This window comes from Camelus dromedarius, chromosome 27 (assembly GCF_036321535.1).
Source record: "Camelus dromedarius isolate mCamDro1 chromosome 27, mCamDro1.pat, whole genome shotgun sequence".
Classification (NCBI taxonomy): domain Eukaryota; kingdom Metazoa; phylum Chordata; class Mammalia; order Artiodactyla; family Camelidae; genus Camelus; species Camelus dromedarius.
This window is the reverse complement of record NC_087462.1, coordinates 7130993-7148876: the sequence shown is the minus strand read 5'-3', so window position 1 is coordinate 7148876 and position 17884 is coordinate 7130993. Positions and strand designations below refer to the sequence as shown.

Below are 17884 nucleotides of genomic sequence, written 5' to 3'. Positions count from 1 at the left end.
TAATACTAGCTGGCTCAAAAGAGGCTGTTCGTAAATGAGAGGCTGTTTTTTATCAGTAGGATTTTAGGTAATTCAGAGTTAAACTTTCACCGAAGTCTCTGTGGTGTTAAGTGTATGTTTCTGGCTCCAGAAGGAAAGACGAGTTCGAGCCGCTAGGAGGCTCAGACCAGGAAAAGGGACTTTTGTATTTCTAAAGTCACTGTCACCTGTGAGAAGTGCCTTCGACAAGCCCGTGATTTTCAAATCAGAGCCCGCTGGCCTCTGCATCGGTAAGGTCAGAAATGCTTGTTTAAGAAACGCAGGAACCGGGAATCTGCATTTTCCAGCCCAAGGCCGACGCAACAAGGCCTCCAGAAAGCGGGTTTTCGGTACCCAGCCAGTTTACAGTCGAGCCGCTCGCTTCCGAGTGGCGCTGAAGCGTCATTAGGCAGCGCCGGAAGTGCCCTGGCGCTGCCTAGGAGACAGGACGCGGGCTCCGCGGCTGACAGGGGCGGCCCGGCCGCGCCCACTCCGTCGCCATGGAGCTGCCCCCAGGGCCGCGCGACGATCCCCGCGCCTGGGACGATGACTCGGACCCGGAGCCGGAGCCTGACCCCGACGCGCAGGCTGAGGCTTACGTGGCCCGCGTGCTCAGTCCGCCGAAACTCGGGCTGGCGCCCCCGCGCGCCCCTCCGCTGCCCGCGCCTGCCGTGTCCCTCGGCGCTCTGGAGACGCGAGTCGTATCCAAGGGCCCGGCCGTGGCGGTTCCGGGCCTGCTGAGCCTTCCTCCGGAGCTGCTGCTCGAGATCTGCGCCTACCTGGAAGCGCGCCTGGTGCTCCACGTCCTGCCGCGCGTGTGCCACGCGCTGCGCGACCTCGTGCGTGACCATGTTACCTGGCGGCTACGCGCGCAGCGCCGCGTACGCGCGCCCTACCCGGTGGTGGAAGGTGCGCCTGCCCGGGGGCCAGGGTCGCCCGCCTAGGTCAGGCTCTAGGCGAGGCAGAAGGTACCAGGGGTGCTGTGAGCACAGCCCCTGGAGCTGACCACTTGGGTGTCCTGGCTCTGGGGAGGCTGAGGTAGTTACTGGTGGTACCAAAGTCCCTGACTTCTGGGTGGACCATGAGACAGATACTTGGGGTCCTGAGGCTGCAGAAATCTACTTGGGGAGATGTGGGTCTCTGAACTAAGGATCCAATGATATTTAGTCTTGGGGTCGACACAGGGACTTGAAGTCTCTGGCTCTCAGAATCGGTTGGGGCTGAGGGTAAGCCCAAGAATCCCCAGGTTCTAGGTCTAGATGTAAGGCAGTAAATGGTGATGCCAAATCCACTCACCCCTAGAGTCTTGACATATGTCAGGGATGAGGCAGGGACTCAGGTCCAGAGCCTGTAACCCTTGAACCCAGGCTAGGTTTAGAGGTTGGATCTCTGATACCAGAAATCACAGACCCTTGAGCCCAAGGTCTAACCTGAGATTTTAAGCAGGGTTTGGTGGTCATTCATCCTGTCCCCAAGGTCTTTGGTCCTTGGGAGATAAGACAGCTTTGTGACCTTGAATTGTTGGGACTTTCAGGACTTTCCCAAACAGCTTGATAAACAGAAATGCTTGGGTCAAGGGCTTAGGTTCTACATTTTGACAAGGCTCCCAGGTTTGGGATACTGGTTTGGGAAACATTTCCCTGGGTCCAGTTCAGATGGCAGAGGCAGGAAGGGTCAATTTTGAAGTCCTAGCTCTTGTGACCAGCCTGAGGGTTGGGGCTGAGGTTGGCCTCAGGCAGAGGTAAGACAGAACCTTAATGTCTTGAGGCTGCTATCCCCCATACTTGAGTTGGGGGATGAGGCCTGGGAAGGTGGTCCTGGGGCCCCAGTTACCCAATTTCTGGAAGCTTGGTGAGGAGTAGTCCTAGAGCTGCTCAGCAGGTGGGTGGTCCAATGGTCCCAAAGCTAGAGCCTGGGCCTCCTTGGGTTGGGAGAGATCCTTGTGGGGTTCTCTCCAAGTCTGGTTCAGGTTGTGCTCCTCGGAGGCCGGGGATGATCTTGGACAGCTGATGTGGGTAACAGGGTTCCTTCCCACTGAGGACCCTGCTATTGCATCCCACAGAGGAGGACTTTGACTGGCCGGCGGCCTGTATTGAGCTGGAGCAGCACCTGTCCCGCTGGGCAGAGGATGGACGCCGGACTGAGTACTTCTGCCTGGCCGATGGGCATTTTGCTTCCATTGACTCAGTGCTGCTGCTCCAGGTGAGGTTGGGGTGTCGGGGGCCAGGGAGGGGTGGGCCAGGGTGACTCCAGCAACATCACCTCCCTCCCCTCCCAGGGTGGGACACACTGCCTGTCTGGCTCCCGAGATCGCAATGTCAACTTGTGGGACCTGCGGCAGCTGGGGGTGGAGCCCAGCCGGGTTCTGGTCAAGGCCTTGGGCACCCAGAAGAACAGCACTCACAAGGTGAGGGAGTAGGAGGCCAGGCAGAGGATAGGAAGAGTGAGGCCTGAGTAGGGCAGCATGGCTAAGGCACGGGTTTTGGCACCAGACCTCATAGATTTAAATCTTACTCTGCTATTGTTAGTGCGACTTTGGGTGAGATGTATGACTTCTCTGGGCCTCAGTTTCTGCTTCTGTTCAGGGGTCAGTTGGGATGAGGACGAATGAGATGAATATGCATTAAGAACTTTGCTCAGGCTCAGGCACAGTAGGTGCTCAGTGGATGTCAGGTATACCTTGAGTGGCTCAGGGCAGGGCAGCTATGAGGCTGCTCTTAGGGATCAGATAGTTCTGAGCATGACTGTCATCTTGTGAGAGGTAGCCATGGAGGGGCATCTCCACCAGCCATTGAGGTGGGCTAGGCCGGTGGCCAAGAGCTCCGTCTTGGTGCCTAATGCTGGGTTAAATCCCCACTCTGCTACTTTCCGGCTGTGTGACCTTGGGTGAGAGACTCAACCTCTCTGTGCCCCAGTTTCGTCACTTGTAGAATGGGACACATTACAGTACTCTCCTCAGAAAGTTTGGTGAGGAAGAAGTCAGTGGGGAGCTGACTGTGCCCTGTGCATTTTAGCTCCTGAGACAGTGACTTTTTAATGCCCATTTCACAGTGAGGAAACTGAGGGGAGGGTACTTGATTTGCCAGGGTCACGGAGAGGAGGCCCCATTTTTAATCACATTGTGATGTGGCCTCAAACCACTGCTGGTGCTGAGCCTCCGCAGGGATAATTCTGGAATATTATCAGGCAGGGGTGTGCTTGTTCTGGGCTCTGAAGTCAGACAGACCCACCGACCTAAGCTCTACTCTCTACTCAGTGCTGACTTGCTCTGGGTTCTGGGGTCGGTTGTCTGCTTCCTCCTACCCTCAATGTTGTTATCTGTGAAATGGGGATGATCATGTGGGTCTGGTCCCATAGGGCTGGGTGTGGTCGCTGGCGGCGCTGGACCACCGAGTGTGCTCTGGCTCCTGGGACAGCACGGTGAAGCTCTGGGACATGGCAGCTGACGGGCAGCAGTTTGGCGAGATAAAGTGTGAGGGGTTCTGGGCAGGGAGGTCTGGGTGGGCAGGGCTCTATCTGGCCCCAGCCCCAGCCCGTGGTCTGTGTGTCCCCCAGGGGCAAGGCAGCCGTGCTGTGCCTGTCCTACCGGCCTGATATCCTGGTGACTGGCACCTACGACAAGAAGGTGACCGTCTACGACCCCAGAGGTGGGCCGGGGGCCCTGAGGCCTAGGTGGGGAGAGCAGGGCTGCCTGGGGTCTCCAGGGTCATCCTGGGGAAGGAGACAATTGGGCCTCACAGCCTGACTGGGGTGACAGTCACATAGCCAGAGTGGCCTGTGTTGTGCTGGGGGCCACACAGGTGTGTGTGGGCGGGTTGGGGGGCAGAGGAAGCCCTGCCTGCATGTAGGGTTGGGTGAAGGACTGGAGGGCTCCCAGAGGAGGGGCCTCTGAGCCTGAGTACCGTGTGAGGCGGGACAGCCCTTGAGAATCCTGGCTCCCCCACTTTCTAGCTGTGCGGCCCCAGTCAAATATGAACCTCAGTTTCCCCATTTGTCAAATCGGGATAGTAACTCCAGCTGTGTAGGGCTAACGAGAGGAGATGACAACAAAAACTTTGGTGGATTAAATGTTTACATGAGATGCCTAGAGTGAATGCTGCCCAGAACATAAACCTTTTCTGTTGTTTATTTATTTATTCATTCTTGCTTTAATTGAAGGGCTAGTATAACTTCTTCAGGCAAAGCCAGAGCTGGAGTGGGGGTGGGAGCAAGTCTCAGGCTGATCTGCAGGAGGAGGCATTTATGCTGGGACTTGCCGAGGTCTGATCTGTACTGAGAGTAGATGGGACTGGAGGAGGGAGATGGGACAGGAGGTGGAGGGGCAGGGGCCTGGGGGTCCTATGAGGCCCAGATCCAGCTGGGATGGGAGAGGAGCACCAGGGTCACCTGTGGGATGGGGGTGGGGGATGCAGACCAAGGGTTTTGCCAAGGAGGATGGAGGCCTGGGATGCTGGGGTGGACTGGGGGGGTCCTTCAGGGGATCTGATATCCCCCTCCTCCCTGGCCCATTGCCCACGAAGCCGGCCCAGCCCTGCTGAAGAGCCGGCGGCTGCACTCGAGCGCGGTGCTGGCGCTGCTGGCGGACGACCGGCACATCATCTCAGGCAGTGAGGACCACACGCTGGTGGTGTTCGACCGCCGAGCCAACAGTGTCCTGCAGCGGCTGCAGGTGGGCATTCCCCAGGGACCCAGAGGGACCAGGATGGCGGTGTGGCTGGGACTGGCCTGAGTTGCTCCATCCCATGTCCCTCCCACAGCTGGACTCCTACCTGCTCTGCATGTCCTACCAGGAGCCTCAGCTCTGGGCCGGTGATAACCAGGGCCTGCTGCACGTCTTCGCCAACCGCAACGGCTGCTTCCAGCTTGTCCGGGTCTGCCAAGGCCCCTGCTCCTTCCCAACCCTCCCTGGGCTGCCTCCCTACCTCTTAACCCCTGGGTGGCGGTGGGGGACTGGCCTTGGGAGAGCCACGCCTGAGTGTCATCTGTCCTTCCCTCCTGCAGTCCTTTGATGTGGGCCACAGGTCTCAGATCACAGGGATCAAACACTCCCTGGGGGCCCTATACACCACATCCACCGACAAGACTATTCGGGTAAGGCCCCAGGACAGTGCCCCCTCACTACCCCCCTCACCTGCCGGGAGCACACCTCTTGACATTTGCCTGTCGCCCCTCACCAGGTGCATGTGCCCACAGACCCACCAAGGACCATCTGCACTCGAAGCCACCACAATGTGCTGAATGGGGTAAGGCCCTGTCCCATACACCCTGCCTGGCTTCCCAGAGCACCCCTGACTCCTCATGTCCCCACCCTCCCAGATCTGTGCTGAGGGCAACCTGGTGGTGGCTGCCTCTGGGGGCCTGTCACTGGAGGTCTGGAGGCTGCAGGCCTGAGCTAGAGGACACGGCTGTGGATGTGGATCTGCCGGCCCGCAGGCCGTGGCCTCTGTTCTCGGGGGACCTTCCCCCATGCTGGTGCTGCCTCTGCCCCACCCCACAGGCCTAGGGCACAAGGGTCCTGGCCACGGTCGGGTGGGATCCCCAGGCTGGCTGGGGAGGTGAGGTTTGTGTTCCGGCCCACCCAGGGGGCTGCTCCCCACCCTCAGCTGTTTTTGTTATGATTTGGATGCTTGCTCTCCCTTGAAAGCAAAGGAGAAATAAACCTGATGTACTGGTGCTCCGGCCTGGAGTGTGAGCTTGGTGTCACCCCAGGGCTCTGCCCGAGCCTGCCTGGGGCTGCGATGCTGAGGACATGCATGTGTCTGTGAGACGGTGCATGAAAACCTAGGTGACAGCCACTGCTGTGCGAGTCTGGGTGCATTTTGGGGATCACGTGTGCCTGCGTGTCCCCGGGGAGGTCGGTCTGGCTGTGAGTCATTACTGTATCCCTGTTTGTGTGCCCGTGAGTGTGCACATCCGTGAGGAATCGGGAGACACCTGAGGACGAGGCACCTGCCTGTATGACAGCACCTGTGTGCGAACCACGTGGGCGTGGATGCGTGTGACTCATGCTGGCGTGTAGGTTAGGACTCTGACCCGAGGTGTGTGCTTGTGCAGTGGGAAGGGGGATTGGCTAATGCCAGGGCGGGGACGGGGTTGCAGGGAGGGATGTGCGTGCTCTTCTGTCCAGCATCCAGGGAGTGGTGTGTGCCGCTGTGGCCATGGCAGGGAGGGGAGGCTGGGCCAGGTACACACCTGGCCCCCACAAGCCCAAAGTCCCCCTTTGCCCCTCACTACAGCCTGGCCAAGCCACGCCCTGAGGAGCATTCACTTCATGTTTATTGAGGCCCCCTGGGTGGTCAGGATGGGGTCATAGGATGGCGCAGGGCTTCTTCTCCTTGAAGGGGTTGGTGGCAGCCGGGATGCCCACGAGGAAGGGGTCGCTCTTGGCCTGCTCCGTGCAGAACTGCAGCAGGTCAGTGGCGGCCTTGGACACCTGCAGGCCAGCCCAGTTAGCCAGACCTGGGCTGGGCTGTCCACCCGCCACCTCCCTCGGACGTGCCCACCTCACCCTGACCCTCACCTTCACGCGATCGATGCCTGCTTCCATCCGCAGCTGCTCCATGGCCCGGCGGGCCTGCCCGATGTCGCTGCCAGTGGTCACTTTGCCAGACATCTGGGGGAGGGTGAGCAGAGCCACAGGCAGCAGGCTGAACCCCAAACCCTTGGCTCCCACACCTCCTCCTGTGTGCCCTGGGGGCCGAGGGATGGGGGTGGCTGTTCCCCACTCCTGGCAGGACCACACACCTCAGCTGAGGACTCCGGCTGACTCCTGCCGCTCAGTCCTCCTCCTGCAGCCCCACTCTGGCTCCCTCCTCCACTGGCCTGCCCCTCCAACCCCCTCCTCTCCCTCCCTCACCCCTGCAGAGACTTTGAAGCCAGGGTGCTCGTGGAGTGAAATGTCACGAGCAGCAGCAGCAGCTGTGGAGGCTGAGGGGGTCCCTGCCCCAGGAGGCCCAGTGGCTGCCCTGGTGTCATGTGTCACCTTGGCTGGGGGAGTGTGGGGGCCCTGGCCTCTCATTGACCTGCTTGATTTCCTGCTAACTGGCCTCCACACTCTTCCTTTGCCAGCCTCTGCCCCTGCTCCAATATGCAGAGGTGCAGCGCGGACCCCGGTTTGGGTGCAGCCCTGCCTCTCCTCTCTCTACCTACCCTCACTGCTGAGGAATCTTATCCACAGGCGACTCAATCCCTCATGTATGTGGATGGCTTCCCCTGCCTCATCTCAGCCCCTTCCCTGATCTCAGACCCACCTGGGGACCCTCCTCCCTCCTCAGTTCATCACACCCATCTCTGGTTTGTGTCTTAGCTCACTTGGCTGTACTCTGGGTCATCTTTCCCAAAATCTTCCCTCAGATTCACCACTATCCACCCAACTGCCCTGGCTCAAATCTTTAACTCCTTCATTCCTTTCTTTCCATATTCCTACATCTAATCCTTCCACAAGAGCCATCAGATCAACCTTCAAATTAGGTTGTTAATCTGGTCACTTCTTTTCACCCTGTTGGTAGCATCTGGGTCCATCCCTTGGCCCCTCGCAATCTCAGCTTGGCCTGGACCCAGGCAGTCGCCTGGTCTCCCCTGCCCTGCACATCCCCTACCCCTGTTCTCCTCAAGTCAGCCAGTGAGATCTGTTAAATAAATCACATTACAATGTGGATGAATCTTGAGGACATTATGCTAAGTGAAGTAAGCCAGTCACAAAACGACAGAAAGGGTATGATTCGAGGTACCTAGAGTAGTCAAATCCATAGTGACAGAAAGTAGAATGGGGTTTGTTGGGGGCTGAGGGGAGTGGGGACGGAGTTAGTGTTTGATGCGCACAAAGTTTCAGTCTGGGAAGGTGAAAACATCCTGGAGGTGGATGGTGGAGATGGTTGTATAACAGTGTGAATGTACTTAATGCTTCTGAACTGTACACTTAAAAATGGTTGTTGTGCAAGTTTTATGTTCTGTGTATCTTACCACAATAACAAAATTAGAGGAGGGAGGTATAGCTCAGTGGTAGAGCACGTGTGTAGCATGCACAAGGTCCTGGGTTCAATCCCCAGTACCTCTATTAAAATAAGTAAGTAAATAAAAACTTAATTACTTCCCTGCCAAAATATAAACAAAATTGGAAACAATAAATCAGAATCTTTCAGTCCATTTTTAAAACTCTCCTATGGTTCCTATGTTTTCCCAGCCTCTTAGAATAAAATTCACCCTCCTTAGACAGCCCACAGGACCTGTCTGGTCTGGCACCTTCTGTCCTCTGTGAATTCATTTCTTCTCAACCCCTCCCTCCTTTGTTCTTCATGGATCATGCTGACATCTTTGGGTGTGTTCATCCATTTTTGCCAAAATCCCTATTTGTGCCTGGCACTGTGCAGAGTAAAAGGAATAGCAGTGGAACCAGACAAAAACCCTGCCCTCACAGAGCTGCTGTGCTAGTCAGGGAGGAGCAAACAATAGCAAACAAAATGTATTAAGTGCTGTGAAAGAAAAGCAAGGTCAGAGTGAGAGCAGGTGGTCAAGGCAGGCCTCCTAGAGGCCGTGACATTTGGACTGAGGCCCAGAGGAGCAGGAGCTGGGGAAGTGGGTGCCCCAGGCTAAGAGAGCATGGCAGCGGCATTGCCCCTTGGCCAGGAAAGAGCTTGGTGAATTCTAGAACACCTGGATATAAACAGCAAATCTTGTTGTACACCCGAAACTAATATAATGTTATTATAATATAATGTCAACTATATTTCAATTTTTAAAAAAAGAAAAAAGCACTTGAATTTGGAGACCTATTCTGCAAGTAGAATGAGGCAGGCTGAGAGATGGATGTGGGGTCTGAGAGGAGGGGGAGACATCAGGCTCAACTCCCCTGCTAGATGAGTGGAGGGTAGGGCTGTTTGCTGAGATGTGGAAGACGCAGGAAGATCAGGGTGAGCTGGAGAGGGAACTGAGGTGGTGAGTCTGAGATCCAAGTGGGGACTGTCAGGGAGGATGTTCTGTTCCTCTAATTAAGCAGGCTCAGTTCCAGCCTCAGGGCCTTGGCATTGGCTGTTTTCTCTCCCAGTGGGGGACCGCAGGGGAATGGCCTCCCAGAGATCATCACATAGGGGGCCTTTCTTGGTATTCTGGCCTTGGCTCAAATATCACCTCCTTGGGGGTCTTTCCCAAACCACCTCTCCCTCCAAATAAAACCACCAACTCCTCCACCCACCCCATCCCAAAGACTCTCACATCAGCCTGTTTAAATCCTAAATAGCACTTACCACTCTTACCCTTCCAGCTCCCTAAACTGTGGGCTCCAGAAGGGCAGGGTCTGCATCTTGTTCGCTGATAAATTTGCAGCACCCAGCACAGAGTCCGAAGTATAGTCTAGACTCTATAAACTGCAGAGTGAGTGATTAAAGCAGCCCTCTCGGGACCAGACCCTATGCGTGGTGAGGAGGACCAATGAGATACAGACTCCACCCTCTAGGATCTCACAATCTTGCTGGAGTTGAAGAAATGTCAGCCCTGAATCCCATAGGAGGTCCCTTACCCAGAGAATGGTCAGGGAAGACTTCCCAGAGGAGGTGACGGCAGCAATTCCTGGAGGAAGGAAGACCAAAGGATTATGCATCATGTGGAGGCTCTGGAGACTTGCAAGACACGAATAAGGATCACTATCCCATTTGACGAGAGAAGCTCAGAAGCAGAAACTATCTGATACTTCCTGAGGATTCGAATTCTGTCCAAGAAGCCATCCTCTCTCTAGAATAGCTTTGTAAGCCGTCTAAGAAGCCATCCACTTTCTAAGAGCACAGAAACGAACCGGCAAGAGCCACGCAATGAGATGGATCTCCAGCAGGCGGCAGTGAAAGTAAGAATCTTCATTCATCTGAGACTGAAAACACGCGTAACAGGAAATACCGGTTCCTCGCGGCTTCCGTATTACGGAATACAAAGCAAAGATGGCCGCGCCCTGGACTCAGGGCGTCAGCGGGTCATGTGACTATACGACTTCCGGTCCTCCTCAGGTTTTTCCCAGCCCGACGCTCTCCTGCAGAAGTGCGTGCTGGGGCTTCACGGGTTTCGAGGCCGCAGGAGGCCTGGCCTGGGGCGGCTCTGATTTGAGACTGCGGCCGCAGGAGCATGGAGGGTCCCCTAGAAAGGGAGGCGCCCGCGGCGGCGTTGGCCGCCGTGTTGAAGCACAGCTCGGCTCTGCCGTCCGAGAGCGCCCAGGTCCGGGGCTACGACTTCAACCGCGGCGTGGACTACCGCGCACTGCTGGAGGCCTTTGGCACCACTGGTTTCCAGGCTACCAACTTCGGGCGCGCGGTGCAGCAAGTCAACGCTATGGTGAGGCTTGGGAGGGTTTCCGGAGTTGAGGGGGTGTGGCCTCCAGTAGCACCTTGCGGCACTTGGGGGCGGGACTTCCCTGGGAGAAGAGGGCGTGTTCTTCATCTCATACTTGGAGAGTGGCGGGGTCCCTCCTGGGCGGGATTTTCAGTGCTGGGAAACGGACGTTGCCCCCCCCCCCCCCGCCCCATGGTGACATCCAGTATCAGGAGTCGGTTGGGACTGATCTAGGTATGGGGCGCGTTTTAGGCAGCGTGTGAGAGTTCTGGAATGGGCGGAGCCTGGGGCAAGACCTTGCGGTTGTGGGAGAACTTGGAGGACCCTATGTCAGGGCGGGACCTGAGCTTGGATTTGTCCTTCCCAGTGGGTGGAGGGGTCGGGTCTTCAAAAGTGTTGCTCTCCAACTCCTGAAAGGGAGGAGAGCCTGAGCGTGTGACCTAAGAGTTGGGCTGTGAACAGGGCGGAGCCTGCATAGGGGTGTGCGTTCTCTGGTTCCAGGTAGAAGTAGTCTCATATTCCTGAGTGGGCAGGGTCTGGAGGCGGAGTCTCACTGTGAAACCACCTGGGGTCCTTGGGCTGGAGTTTGGGGCCTGACCTTAACTCGACCCTGTCTTTGCACCTAGATAGAGAAGAAACTGGAGCCGCTGTCGCAGGATGAAGACCAGCATGCAGACCTGACCCAGAGCTGCCGCCCACTCAGCGGCTGCACCATTTTTCTGGGCTACACATCGAACCTCATCAGTTCAGGCATCCGGGAGACCATCCGTTACCTCGTGCAGCACAACATGGTGGGGGCCTGGTAGGGTTGTGGCCTTGGCCTCTCTGGGTCTTAACTGGCAATAAGATAATTGGTCATTTAAGTGACATGGGGAGAAATGGGTCAGTTTTATTTTGCAGCAGAGCTCCGCACAAGGGTCACTGGATGAGAGTTGAGAGTCTTGGCTGGGATGAGGGCAGGGTTCCCCTTCTTGGGCCAACCTCACTGCCTTGTGGCTGCAGGTGGACGTCTTGGTGACCACGGCTGGGGGTGTGGAGGAGGATCTCATCAAGTGCCTGGCACCTACATACCTGGGCGAGTTCAGCCTCAAGGGGAAGGAGCTACGTGAGAATGGGATCAACAGGTGAGGGGCCTTAAGTGGCTCTGGGTAGGGGAGCCAGGCTGAGGGGCCTGGGCCCTGATGCCCACATGCCTTCTGTCCCCAGGATTGGAAACCTGCTGGTGCCCAATGACAATTACTGCAAGTTTGAGGACTGGCTGATGCCCATTCTGGACCAGATGGTGCTGGAGCAGAACACGGAGGTGAGGCTGGAGTAGCCTGGGGGGCTGGCATGGTGGGAGTCAGGGGAGGTGCTGCTGGCTGAAGCTGATGTCTCCTCCTAGGGCGTGAAGTGGACACCTTCCAAGATGATCGCTCGGCTTGGCAAGGAGATAAACAACCCAGAGTCAGTGTATTACTGGGCCCAGAAGGTGAGGGGCTGGATGGGGGCAAAGATGCCAGACTTTGGCACGTGTTAACTTGTTTAATCTACATAGCCACCTGGGGAGTTGGTACTGTTCTCATCAGCCCCACTCCTGGATGAGAAACCTCAGAAACAAAATGGTTGGACAGTTTGTCTGAGATCCCACAGCTACTAAGTGTGGTCCTGGTATCCTGGCTCTGCTCCTAGACTACCTAGAAACAGCTGGGGCCGTGCTTAGCATCCCCATGGGGCCTGGTATAGGGTCAGAGGCTGTGGGATCCAGCAATCAGAAAAACAACAGGAGTTGCCATTCTTTCTGTGCCAGGTACATTCGTTATGTGTACGTGTGTGTTTTCTCACACGTGCCTCCTCATCTGTGAGGGAGGTGCTACTGCTGTCCCCATTTTACAGTGAGCAAACTGAGGTCCAGAGAAGTTAAGCACCCCGCCCAGAATCAGGCAGCGGGAATGCCCCCAGGCTGCCCCCCCTCCACCGGGCTCTGAGCTAGAGCCGCTCTCTTGTCTTGCTCTCTTTCAGAACCACATCCCTGTGTTAAGCCCAGCACTCACAGATGGCTCGCTGGGTGACATGATCTTCTTCCATTCCTATAAGAACCCAGGCTTGGTCCTGGATATTGTTGAAGGTGAGGTGCTGGGGCTGCAGAGGAGCAGGGGAGGAGGGCTGCCAGGGCCTGAGGCCTGACACAGCCCACTTTCCCAGACCTGAGGCTCATCAACACACAGGCCATCTTCGCCAAGCGCTCTGGGATGATCATTCTGGGCGGTGGCATGGTCAAGCACCACATCGCCAATGCCAACCTCATGGTGAGCAGGGACAGAGTGTGTGTAGTTCCTTTTGGGGGTGGCACTGGGCCTGCCATACAGACAGGCCTGTGTACTAGGCCTGTGCCATGTGCGGGGGAAGCAGCCATGGACTAGACAGGCCAGGATCCCTGCCCTCCTGGAAGTGATGTTCCAGTGAGGAGACTGACAGCAAACAGGTGACCTGCACATTAGGTGGCAGCTATTGCTGTGGAGGAAAACAAGGAAGGATGACAAGACGGTAAGAGAAAGGGGCGCTGTTCAAAAAAGGGAAACCTTCCTGGGACATGTGACCTGTAAGCAGAGATCTTCATGGAGGTGCTCCCATGAGCCATGTGGTTATCTTGGGGGGAGATAAGAGTTCCTGGCAGAGGGACCAGCCAGTGCAAAGGTTCTGAGGTGCCTGAAATAAGTCAAGGACAGCCAGAAGGCTAGTGAAGGAGAGAATGGGAGGAGGTGAGATGGGAGGTGACCAGCACAAAGCACAGGGCCTCGAGGGCCACTCAGGTGCTCATGGCTGCCCTCTGGCTGCTGTAGGGGGAACAAATGGTGGGACCAGGGTAGGGGCCGTAGAGAGGGGAGAGGTAGTTGGGTTTGGAGGTTTTTCTGTAGAGTTGGAGGGTTGTTGCTACCCAGCAGATAGGCCTGGAGCAACGTTACCCATTGTCTGTCCCGCAACCCCCAACCCCTCACTCTGCCCAGGTGTTGACACTGGGCCCTTCCCTTGGAGTAGGGGGGCCACCAAGGGCTTCTTTTATCTGGGACACACCCTTTAGCTTGTAGCTACAGTGCCCTGCCTCGGAGTCTGTCTGACTGGCTGACCAGCCCACCCTGCCCCAACCCACAGCGGAACGGGGCTGACTATGCCGTCTACATCAACACGGCCCAGGAGTTTGATGGCTCTGACTCCGGCGCCCGGCCAGACGAAGCTGTCTCTTGGGGCAAGATCCGGGTGGACGCACAGCCTGTCAAGGTGAGTGCCGGCCAGCCAGCGGGGGTGCAGGGTCTCCCAGGCTGTGGCCATGGGTCGCACGGCTCACCTGGGTCCCCTCCACAGGTCTATGCAGATGCCTCCCTGGTCTTCCCGCTGCTTGTGGCTGAAACCTTTGCCCAGAAGGTGGATGCCTTCACGCCTGAGAAGAACGAGGACTGAACACTGGATGGCTTCAGCCTCGCTCCCTCCTCTATTTATAAGTGTGCAGACCCAGCCTCTCCCCACTCCTTGGTCAGCAGGAAGTCTAGAATAAAGGGTTTCAGTGGTCCTTCTCAGTCTCTGTCTTTCTGTCCTTGATTGTGGGTCCCCTGGCTTCAGCCTGTACCACCTTCAGCCTCGTAGGCCTCTTCCCGCCAGCACTGGACGCTGCCCCCCATGGCGGTCAGCAGGCAGGGCTCGGTGGGGTGGTAGGCCAGCGACTGCACCACACCTGGCCCAACAGGCAGGGCCAGTGCCAGGGCACCCTGTGGAGTAAGGGGGTAGAGGGTAGTCATCAGTGTGTCTCCATTTGTCCCCTTAGTTGCCTCTTTCCCGCTTTCAGCCACATGCCTCTAATTGTTTCTGAGACACTGCAAACTGAATCCACCCCAAACCGAGCCCCTCAGTCACTTGGTCCTACTGGGTGCTAGGCCAGACATCTCGAATGTTTCTCTTCCACCTCACACCCCTTTGTCAGTAAGTCCTCTTGGTTCTGCCCTTAGACCATGCCAGAGACTTCTCTCCACCTTCACAGCCACCACCCTGCTCTGGGCCAGTCACATTGGCTCCAGGCTTCCCTGCCCCTGCTGCCATCCACTTGACAGCCTCGCTGCTCACTTCCTCCATCACCCTGCAGGCACAGCTCAACATACACAGTTCCTCTTTCCACCTGGAAAATGTCCCTTCATGTGCCCTCCCCTTCAGGGTGACTCTTAGCCTACTGGACCCTTGAGAAGTAGGCAGAACATTAGTGCTTTCTTAGCTCCCAGAATGAGAGCTGGCCCCTCAACTCCTCAGGGCCCCCCAGTTCCTCCTCCCCCCTCCTTGGCCAAGCCCCAGCCCTGACACCACTAATCCCCGACGACAGTCAGTTCCCAGCCCGACGGCCCCACCAGGTTGGGACACGTCAGGGAACACGGCTTGAGGCTGGAAGCCACAGGGATGCTTAGAGGTAACTCAGGTTTCCTGAACTACAGCCCCGGCTCACCTGGGGTCAGATGCCACCATCAGCTCCCCCTCCCCCAGGGTCAGTCCTAGTGGCTCAGCATGGCATCCATGGCCCTGCCTGACCTGGATCCTGCTGCTGTTGCTGCCATCCAAAGTGCTTCTCCTCCCTGACCAATGCGTTTGGACCCCACCTCCAAGCCTTAGCACACATGGTGCCCTTTGTGAGGAACGCCCTTCTTGCCTCGTCCTCTCACTCCTCCTTCAAGCCCCCAGTTCTAACCGCACTCCCTTTTTCAGGCCCAGGAGTGACTCAGGTAGGGACAGGGCAGGCACCCCATTGCGGAGCCGGGGTGGGGAGGCTCACCTCCACCAGGTCCCAGAAGAACACCTTCCCATCCTCGGAGCAGCTGACCACGTGCGTGTCGCGCTCACTCAGGCAGCAGTCCAGCTTGTACTCCCGGTTCTTGTGGCCCGTGTACCTGGGGGTGGGTGGGATCAGGGGGTGGTTTGGGGCCTTATGGAGGGGTGGAGCAGGGGCCCCATGACCCCGAGGACTCACTCGCCTAGCAGCTCCCCTGTGTCCTTGTCTAGAAGCCTCAACGTGGAGTCCAGGCTGGACACCAGGGTGCACTGCCCGTCCCGGCTGAAGCAGGTGCAGGTGATGGGGCCTGGGGAGGTGGGTAGGGGAGGGATGGGCAGACAGGTCAGGCTGGGGTCTCCTGTGCTGCCTCCACCTTCCCTGCCTGCCCCACAGCTGCAGCCCCAGCCCCACTCACTGCCCACATAGTCTGAGAAGAGCTGCCCCATCCTCAGGTCATAGCGCCTCACCCGGCCATCCACGGAGCTGCAAGAGAAGATGGATCCAGATGAAGCGTCGACAGGGGCCAGGAGGTCCATGGCTCCAGCTTTGGTGTCCCTGTACCCTCACCTGGCCAGGGCCCTAAGGGCAAGGCTGGGTGCCTACTCTTCCTGGGCACCCTTCACTGTCATGACATGCTCAGGACTGGCCGTGGAAAACACACATTGAAGAGAATTCACAAGTGGAATTCTGAGGTACCAGCTTTGAGACTCAGACCCAGGGGCCAATCAGGTGCCATTCCATCTGTTTCTTTCTTGGGGGAGGGGGGGAGGGAGGAATGCATGTATGTACTTATCTATCTATTTATTTATTTTAATGGAGGTACTGGCGATTGAACCCAGGACCTCGTGTATGCTAAGCATGTGCTCTACCACTGAGCTATACCCTCGCCCTGGTTCCCTCTGTTTCTGATTTGTACTGAGCACCCTCTCTGGGCCAGTCCCCATGTGGGGCTTGGGACACAGCTGCTACCAAGCCCAGAGCACTTGCTGCCAACATGGAGCCTTGTGGACTGAGGGTAATCATTTCCCAGAGGAGGTGATGTCTGAATTGGGACTTGAGGATGAGAAGGAGCCAACCATGTGCAGTCCAAGGGGGAGTGGGTGGGAACTGGACCCGCCAACAGGCTGCGCAGCCCAAACACCACACCCCCATGGTGGGAATGGCACTCCCCCAGGTTGTGGCAACACTTGGTCAGCCGTGCATGGGAATTTTTTTTTTAATTGTTTGTCTCCTGCAGCTAGAATATCAATTCTATGGGAGCAGGGACATTTCTTTATTTCCCTGTCTCATTCACTGCTGTATGTATGCTCATCGACTAAAAACGTTACCTGCAGGAGGCGCTCAGATACATTCTGAGTAAGCAGTTAAAGAGCGGTCCAGGCAGAGGAAGAGCAATTGCTAAAGTAGGTGCTGGGGTGGGAGCATGGATGGCAGATTTAACAGAAATGAGGCTGGGAGTGACACATGGGGAGGGACAAGGTCCTGGCCACACTCACCCTGCCAGGACCTCATGGTCTGACACCTTCACACTGGATATGCCATCCCTGGCTTCGTCCAGGGTCTGTACTGGTTCAGGCCTCCGAGAGCGGCAGTCCCAGCAGCGGATGCTGGAATCGATAGAGCCTGTGGGGCCAGCATGAAGGTGGATCAAGTTTGGGAGGCAGAGGCAGCACCCTGGGCCCACCTGCCTAGGCTGCAGACTCACCAGACAGAATAACTGTAGCCTCTTCATTAAACTGCACTGTGTTCACCTTCTGTGAAACAGAAACTGCTGCTTAGAGAAGGCTGGATTTTGGAGGATGGGGATAAAGGCAGGATTCCCAGTGCAAGTTAAAATGAGAGAAAAGGCTAGGGGTAGTGGAGATGAAATATTTGGGGGGGAACTGCAAGCTAGGGCTTGGTGAATGCGGGGCCATGTTGGGAAGGCAGAAGATCCTTGCGCTGTAATGGGAAAGGGCGTAGTCCCTGTCACAACCTACACGCAAATGCGGGTCCGTTCTAATGAGGCGCCTTCTTGCTTGTACTCACCCCTGCGTGGCCCCGGAATTTGCGCACCACCTGCCCCGATGCTACATCCCACAGCACTACCGCTTTGTCCCCGCCGCCGGAGCAGAGACTGCTGTTGTCAAAGGAGCTAAAGGGCAGAGGAAGAAAAGTCAGCGTCGACCTCCGATCCCGGCCTCAGCGCCCTGATCCCCGCCTGACCCCCGGCTCACCCGGCCGCGTCCAGCACCTCGTAGCCGTGGCCGCTGTACGTCCGCAGCAGCGTCCCCCGCAGCGGGTTCCACAGCTTCAGGGTCTTGTCGCTGCCGCAAGTCAGACAGTAATTGCCATCCACTGGGGAACACCGGGCGGGGGTTACTGGATCGCCGACCGCGGGAGGAGGACCCGGAATGAAAACAAGGGCGCTCACCATTAAATCGCACGGCTCGCACCGCCCCCTGCCCGCAGTCCAACGTCTTCAACCGTTTCTGCGGCAGCTCCGGGGCCCGCGGCTTTGGCTCAGGGAAAGCCATTGCTCCGCGCACCCTGCCTCGCTGCCTGATTTCTACCTGCACCGAGGATTTCCATGCGCTGGGAACTCCTGCTTGGGTGTAACCTTATTATTGTCCTCCATAGCCTACTTCCTATTTCTCACTTCCGGGTTCGAAATTTCGTGGGGTTTTTTGGAGATAATGTTGGGAATACTGAAGCTTGCTTCCAGCTTGCTGGTTTCTTTCCCCACTTCTCATTTCTAGGAACATTTTTGGCTTCTAGTTCTCTGTCCCC

At 57.0% G+C, this 17884-nt stretch overlaps 4 protein-coding genes across 8 annotated transcripts; 2 read left to right on the top strand and 2 right to left on the bottom strand.

The window, feature by feature from the left end:
- The first annotated feature begins 453 nt into the window (after window positions 1-453).
- On the top strand, window positions 454-5692 carry FBXW9 (F-box and WD repeat domain containing 9). The gene is made up of 10 exons (XM_010997740.3): window positions 454-927; window positions 2081-2220; window positions 2297-2425; window positions 3376-3488; window positions 3574-3665; window positions 4539-4687; window positions 4776-4889; window positions 5020-5109; window positions 5196-5261; window positions 5335-5692. The coding sequence occupies exons 1-10, from the start codon at window positions 519-521 to the stop codon at window positions 5407-5409; spliced, it is 1377 nt and encodes a 458-aa protein (XP_010996042.3). The 5' UTR covers window positions 454-518; the 3' UTR covers window positions 5410-5692.
- A 584-nt stretch (window positions 5693-6276) lies between these two features.
- On the bottom strand, window positions 6277-9936 carry GNG14 (G protein subunit gamma 14). Of its 3 annotated transcripts, none has more exons than XM_031437372.2 (3): window positions 9806-9936; window positions 9533-9582; window positions 6277-6631 (listed from the first exon to the last, which is right to left on the bottom strand). In XM_031437372.2, the coding sequence occupies exon 3, from the start codon at window positions 6629-6631 to the stop codon at window positions 6326-6328; it is 306 nt and encodes a 101-aa protein (XP_031293232.1). In that variant the 5' UTR covers window positions 9533-9582; window positions 9806-9936; the 3' UTR covers window positions 6277-6325. The 3 variants fall into 3 exon arrangements, with proteins under 3 accessions (XP_031293232.1, XP_010996044.1, XP_031293231.1); XM_010997742.3 differs by lacking the exon at window positions 9806-9936 and having other exon boundaries at window positions 6277-6451; window positions 6539-6631; window positions 9533-9716; XM_031437371.2 differs by lacking the exon at window positions 9806-9936 and having other exon boundaries at window positions 9533-9716.
- A 189-nt stretch (window positions 9937-10125) lies between these two features.
- On the top strand, window positions 10126-13883 carry DHPS (deoxyhypusine synthase). 2 transcript variants are annotated; one of them, XM_010997741.3, is made up of 9 exons: window positions 10126-10332; window positions 10956-11120; window positions 11332-11453; window positions 11536-11632; window positions 11714-11800; window positions 12331-12436; window positions 12514-12617; window positions 13462-13587; window positions 13672-13883. In XM_010997741.3, the coding sequence occupies exons 1-9, from the start codon at window positions 10126-10128 to the stop codon at window positions 13765-13767; spliced, it is 1110 nt and encodes a 369-aa protein (XP_010996043.1). In that variant the 3' UTR covers window positions 13768-13883. The 2 variants fall into 2 exon arrangements, with proteins under 2 accessions (XP_010996043.1, XP_064335954.1); XM_064479884.1 differs by having other exon boundaries at window positions 12514-12632; window positions 13538-13587.
- On the bottom strand, window positions 13780-17879 carry WDR83 (WD repeat domain 83). 2 transcript variants are annotated; one of them, XM_010997743.3, is made up of 9 exons: window positions 17529-17879; window positions 17332-17452; window positions 17144-17249; window positions 16821-16869; window positions 16612-16738; window positions 15531-15598; window positions 15314-15422; window positions 15119-15233; window positions 13780-14072 (listed from the first exon to the last, which is right to left on the bottom strand). In XM_010997743.3, exons 1-9 carry the CDS (start codon window positions 17629-17631, stop codon window positions 13923-13925), a joined length of 948 nt encoding a protein of 315 aa, XP_010996045.1. In that variant the 5' UTR covers window positions 17632-17879; the 3' UTR covers window positions 13780-13922. The 2 variants fall into 2 exon arrangements, with proteins under 2 accessions (XP_010996045.1, XP_010996046.1); XM_010997744.3 differs by having other exon boundaries at window positions 17332-17476; window positions 17668-17879.
- Between the last annotated feature and the right edge of the window lie 5 nt (window positions 17880-17884).

What these genes read in the sequence shown, in the direction of transcription:
- WDR83 (XM_010997743.3), bottom strand. Translation starts at nt 17,631, where the DNA reads ATGGCTTTCCCTGAGCCAAAGCCGCGGGCCCCGGAGCTGCCGCAGAAA. An exon ending in GAGGTGCTGGACGCGGCCGG is followed by an intron (nt 17,250 to 17,331) that starts GTGAGCCGGGGG and finishes TCTGCCCTTTAG; the next exon opens with CTCCTTTGACAACAGCAGTC. An exon ending in TCTTCTGGGACCTGGTGGAG is followed by an intron (nt 14,073 to 15,118) that starts GTGAGCCTCCCC and finishes CTTACTCCACAG; the next exon opens with GGTGCCCTGGCACTGGCCCT.
- FBXW9 (XM_010997740.3), top strand. Translation starts at nt 519, where the DNA reads ATGGAGCTGCCCCCAGGGCCGCGCGACGATCCCCGCGCCTGGGACGAT. An exon ending in GCTGCTTCCAGCTTGTCCGG is followed by an intron (nt 4,890 to 5,019) that starts GTCTGCCAAGGC and finishes TCCCTCCTGCAG; the next exon opens with TCCTTTGATGTGGGCCACAG. An exon ending in ACCACAATGTGCTGAATGGG is followed by an intron (nt 5,262 to 5,334) that starts GTAAGGCCCTGT and finishes CCACCCTCCCAG; the next exon opens with ATCTGTGCTGAGGGCAACCT.
- DHPS (XM_064479884.1), top strand. Translation starts at nt 10,126, where the DNA reads ATGGAGGGTCCCCTAGAAAGGGAGGCGCCCGCGGCGGCGTTGGCCGCC. An exon ending in ACCTCGTGCAGCACAACATG is followed by an intron (nt 11,121 to 11,331) that starts GTGGGGGCCTGG and finishes TTGTGGCTGCAG; the next exon opens with GTGGACGTCTTGGTGACCAC. An exon ending in GGTCCTGGATATTGTTGAAG is followed by an intron (nt 12,437 to 12,513) that starts GTGAGGTGCTGG and finishes CCACTTTCCCAG; the next exon opens with ACCTGAGGCTCATCAACACA.
- GNG14 (XM_031437371.2), bottom strand. Translation starts at nt 9,616, where the DNA reads ATGATGCATAATCCTTTGGTCTTCCTTCCTCCAGGAATTGCTGCCGTC. An exon ending in CTTCCCTGACCATTCTCTGG is followed by an intron (nt 6,632 to 9,532) that starts GTAAGGGACCTC and finishes ACCCTCCCCCAG; the next exon opens with ATGTCTGGCAAAGTGACCAC.